General features: G+C 44.7%; 1 protein-coding gene across 1 annotated transcript; it reads left to right on the forward strand.

The window, feature by feature from the left end:
• Nucleotides 1-524: 524 nt before the first annotated feature.
• Nucleotides 525-1,916, forward strand: LOC149004905 (uncharacterized). The gene is made up of 2 exons (XM_089135739.1): nt 525-787; nt 908-1,916. The coding sequence occupies exons 1-2, from the start codon at nt 525-527 to the stop codon at nt 1,914-1,916; spliced, it is 1,272 nt and encodes a 423-aa protein (XP_088991865.1).
• Nucleotides 1,917-4,783: the final 2,867 nt, after the last annotated feature.

A 4,783-nucleotide genomic window follows, 5' to 3' on the forward strand; every position in this document is an offset into this window, starting at 1 on the left:
GAGGACAACCTAATTCCAAAAATCCTGCACTGGGAAGGTACGTCTAAAGGCCCCCAGGGGCATGCTACTACAGCAGATGTAGATGAGCTTCGGAAGGGAATGCTTGAAATGCAAAGAGTGTTGAGAGACCTGGTTCATCAAATTGAAGTTGAACAGGGCCCAAAACGAAACACTCAGGCGGGGAGGTTACTGAGAGCTTTCCAGACAACCAGAGGGTCCCAACCGAAGAGGAGTGTCCCAAGAGGGAGACAGGCCGAGGGTCAGAGATCAATTCATAGTGGTCCTGACCATTGCCAGAAAACCCCAAACAGGACCAGGATCAGTGTCTTGGATGGTATTTCGGTACCTTCTAAAACTCGATCCTTTTGCCTCAAAGGAGCCATCAGGAAGATTATGAGCATCAGGGAGAGAGTCATCCGCAACCAACCCGATTGAGGATGTCAATTGCATGAACGCACTCCTGAAGGGAGGATACGACTGAATCTGATGGAAATGGAGCAAGGCAAAATCATCTTCGTAAGAGGATGGCGGAGGTCAAGCGCAAGTTGGAGGATCGGGATCATGACGAGGATCTAGACGTGGTTGATTGGGAGCCCTTCTCAGATGAAATCATGAACATGCCACTTCCTCAGAATTTCATCATGCCAACGTTCACACCTTTTGAAGGAAAAACCAATCCAAAGGAGCACATAAGCTACTTCAAGTCAGTAATGACCGTCCTCGAGCGGGAGGACAAGTTGCTTTGTAGAACATTCCCGGCTTCACTTAAAGGACCAGCCATTAAATGGTTCAGCAACTTGCAGTCGGGATCCATCAACAATTTTAGAGAACTTGCTCGAAAGTTCATAGCCAGATTCAAAAGTGTGATCGGGAGCAAGAAGACATTTGACAGTTGATTTGCCATAAGGCAAGGGCGGAGTGAATCCATTCGGGATTTAGACGACCAAGTGGCCATTGAGATCGAAGATTTAGACGACCAAGTCGCCTATAGTGCACTCTGGAGTGGCATCACGCACCAAAGACTTTTGGAAGTCCTCTTGACGGACAAACCCAAGGCGTACAGGACGTTGTTACGCAAGTGCCAAAAGCAAGCTAGCATATACGAAGTGATCAATGCTCGGGTGAAAGCTGATCTAGATAGGAGACTCGATCGGGACACAAAGAAGAATTCCCTGAATGAAAGAAACCAAGGATCAAAGAATAGATGGAAGCGTGATCCAAGACAGGAAAGTTACACTCCCCTCAATGCAAAGCCATCAGAGATTTTGATGAATATTCTGGACAAGAAGTCTTTAAAGTGGCTTGGGAAGCTGCACTCTCTTCTAAAGGATCGGGACATGACAAAATACTGTCGTTTCCACAAAGGTTATGGACACCACACAGACAGTTGTCGAATCCTGAAGTTAGAGATCGAGAAATTGATCCAAGAAGGCAAACTTGGCCAGTATGTACGTAGATCCGGAAAGCCCCGTGAGAGTTCACCCGAACCAAAGAAGAGAGCCCGATCGCCCAGCCTGAAAGAAGTTGCTAAAAAGGCTGACAAAGGAAAAGAGAAAGTTGATCGGGAGGAGTCACCAGTTTATGTAATCATGGGTGGCCCAACTATGGAATCAATTAGGAAGGGAAAGCTAAAAGCACAATTCGTTGGGGCGGTGCATCTGCCAAAAAAGAGGCTAAATCCAGTGTGCCCAGAGCCCATAACATTCACAGATGAGGACCTAAGCGAAGTTATAGCGCCGCATGATGATGCAATCATCATCAAAGTCAAAATTGCAAATCGGGAGGTTCACCGGGTCTTGGTTGATACAGGATCATCAGTTGATCAAATATCTTATGAGGCTTTCAAAAGACTCAAGATAGATGACGATCTATTGACTCCTTCATCAACTCCTCTTTATGGTTTTGCAGGATCTTAGGCAATAGTGGAAGGAACGATCCACCTGGATCTAAAGATCGGGAAGTCACCCCGAGACACACTAGTTCGGGTCAACTTCATGGTCATAAAGGATTTATCAGCACACAACGTGATTTTGGGATGGCCAATGATCAATGCACTTGAGGCAGTTGTGTCTCCCCGGTACATGAAACTTAAGTTTCCGACTGATGCAAGAGTTGGTGAATGCAGTTTTGATCAACCTACCTCCCGCCAATGCTATGTGAATTACTTGAAAGAAAAACGGAGATCAGAGAGTTCAGGTTGCACATTGACCATTGAAGTCCGTGACGATCAGGACGAAGAAAACATTCAAAGAGCATAACAGGTCGAGAAACTGGAGAGAATTCAACTAAGCCAGTCTCAACCCGATCGGGGGACATTCATTGGATCAGAACAACCCAAAGATTTCAAGGAGGAAATGACCAAGTTCTTGTGCGACAATGCTGACATCTTTGCATGGTCTGCAAGTGACATGCCCAGGATAGACAGTACAAGTAGCGGAACACAAGCTCTAGATCCAAAAAGATGCTACCCTGGTCATTCAAAGAAGAAGAAATTTTGCAATTGAAAAGCATGATGCCATCAGAGTAGAAGTTGAAAAACTTGAAAAGTCAGGCTTCATTGAACTGATCGAATGCCCAACTTGGTTGGCTAATGTGGTAATGGTCAAAAAGGCGAACGGAAAGTGGAGAACGTGTACTGATTACACGGACCTAAATAAAGCTTGCCCAAAGGACTGTTATCCTCTCCCGAGGATTGATCTTTTGATTGACACAACCGCCGGGCATGAAGTTCTTAGCTTTATGGATGCTTACTCGGGGTATAACCAAATCTTGATGAGTCGGGAAGATGAAAAGCATACATCCTTCATGACCGATCGAGAATGTTACTACTACCAAGTAACGCCATTCGGGTTGAAGAATGCGGGGGCTACTTATCAAAGGGCTGTCAACAAAATTTTCCAACACCAAATCGGGAGGAACATGGAGGTATATATGTTGATGACATGCTTGTAAAGAGTCTTGTTCGGGCCCAACACTTGGCAGACCTTGAAGAAAATTTTGATTTCTTAAGAACTTATCAAATGCGTCTAAATCCGGAGAAATGCGCTTTTAGAGTTTCCTTTGAGAATTTCCTTGGTTTCATGGTTTCTCAAAGAGGAATCGAGGCTAATCCCGAGAAGATCCAGGCACTGATCGGAATGCAACCACCCGTTACTGTAAAAGAAATCCAATGCTTGATAGGAAGGGTGGCGGCACTAAATCGGTTCATATCCCGAGTGGGGGAAAAATGCAACTCTTTTTTCAAAGCGTTGAAGGATACACCAAGCTCGGGAGAAATCACATGGACAGAAGAATTCCAACAGGCATTTGAGCAACTAAAAGTATCTCTCGGGACAACGCCCGTCTTAGCCCGACCAGTAACCGGGGAGCCTCAAACTGTTTATCTTGCCATTTCACCAACTGCAGTAAGTGTTGTATTGGTAAAGGGAGAGACAATCCAGAACCCGGTCTACTATGTGAGTCATGTATTTATTGATGCTGAGACAAGGTACTCGGACGTTGATAAGCAAGCTCTAGCACTTTTGGTGGCTTCACGGAAGCTAAGGCCTTATTTTCAGGCACATCCAATAATTGTCCCGACCAACTTTCCGCTAAAGAAAATTCTTCAAAGATCCGATGTAGCAGGAAGGATGGTCAGGTGGGCAGTGGAGCTAAGCGAGTACCATATTGAGTTCAAACCAAGAACAACCATAAAAGCTCAAGTTTTGGCTGACTTTATTGTGGAAAGCAGCCTACCACAAAATAAAAATTAAGAAGCAACAATCGAGACATCAGACTTGTGGATTCTACATGTTGATGGCTTGAATAGCATTTCCGGCTCGGGAGCAGGACTAACACTCAAGAGTCCTGAGAACTTTATAGTCAGCTACGCATTAAGATTCAACTTCCCAGCCTCAAATAACGAAGCCGAGTATGAGGTTGTTATAGCAGGCTTGAGAGTTGCCCGAGCACTCAGAGTACGAGAGCTAGAAGTGAGGAGTGACTCCCAACTCATTGTGAATCAAATAAGGGGGGAGTAATGCGAAAGATGAGAGAATGGCCAAATACTTGGCCAAGGTAGAGCAACTTCAAACACTCTTTGATCGGGCATCATTTCATCAAATACCCAGAAAAGAGAATGAACGGGCAGATGAACTATCTCGGCTATCATTAGCCAACTACAAGAACTGGACCCGGCAGTCTATATTGAAGAATTAGACTTCCCGAGTACACAAGAAACATAAGTTTTTGAAATCACCAGTGATCCTTACTTGACCACACCTTTGGTAGCTTACCTAAAGGAAAAAAGGCTCCCAACTGATTCAAAGGAAGCAAAGAAAATTAAGAATCAAGCTGTTCGATTCACCATCATAGATGGACAGCTATACAGAAGATCATTCACCGAGCCTCTTTTAAGGTGCGTCGGACCTTCCTGAGTCACCTATGCTCTAGCAGAAATCCACGAAGGAATTTGCGGTGCACACATGGGTGGAAAGGCTCTGGCACAAAAAGTATTACGTTTAGGTAAATACTGGCCAACTATACAAAAAGATGCTATTGAATATGTTCGCAAATGTGAACAATGTCAAAAGCATGCAAATGTTCCTAAAGTACCTGCAGTACCCATGATGCCTATCTCCAGCTCGACCCCTTTTGCAATGTGGGGTATGGACCTGATCGGGAAGTTACTAAAGGCTTCAAGAAACTGGGAGTATCTTGTGGTCACCATAGATTACTTCACAAAATGGGTTGAGGCGGAACCATTAGCTTCCATTACAGAGAAGCAAATGGAGAAGTTTTTCAA

Source organism: Hakea prostrata, chromosome 9 (assembly GCF_041222555.1).
Source record: "Hakea prostrata isolate BN-2017 chromosome 9, UWA_Hpros_2, whole genome shotgun sequence".
In the NCBI taxonomy this organism is placed as follows: domain Eukaryota; kingdom Viridiplantae; phylum Streptophyta; class Magnoliopsida; order Proteales; family Proteaceae; genus Hakea; species Hakea prostrata.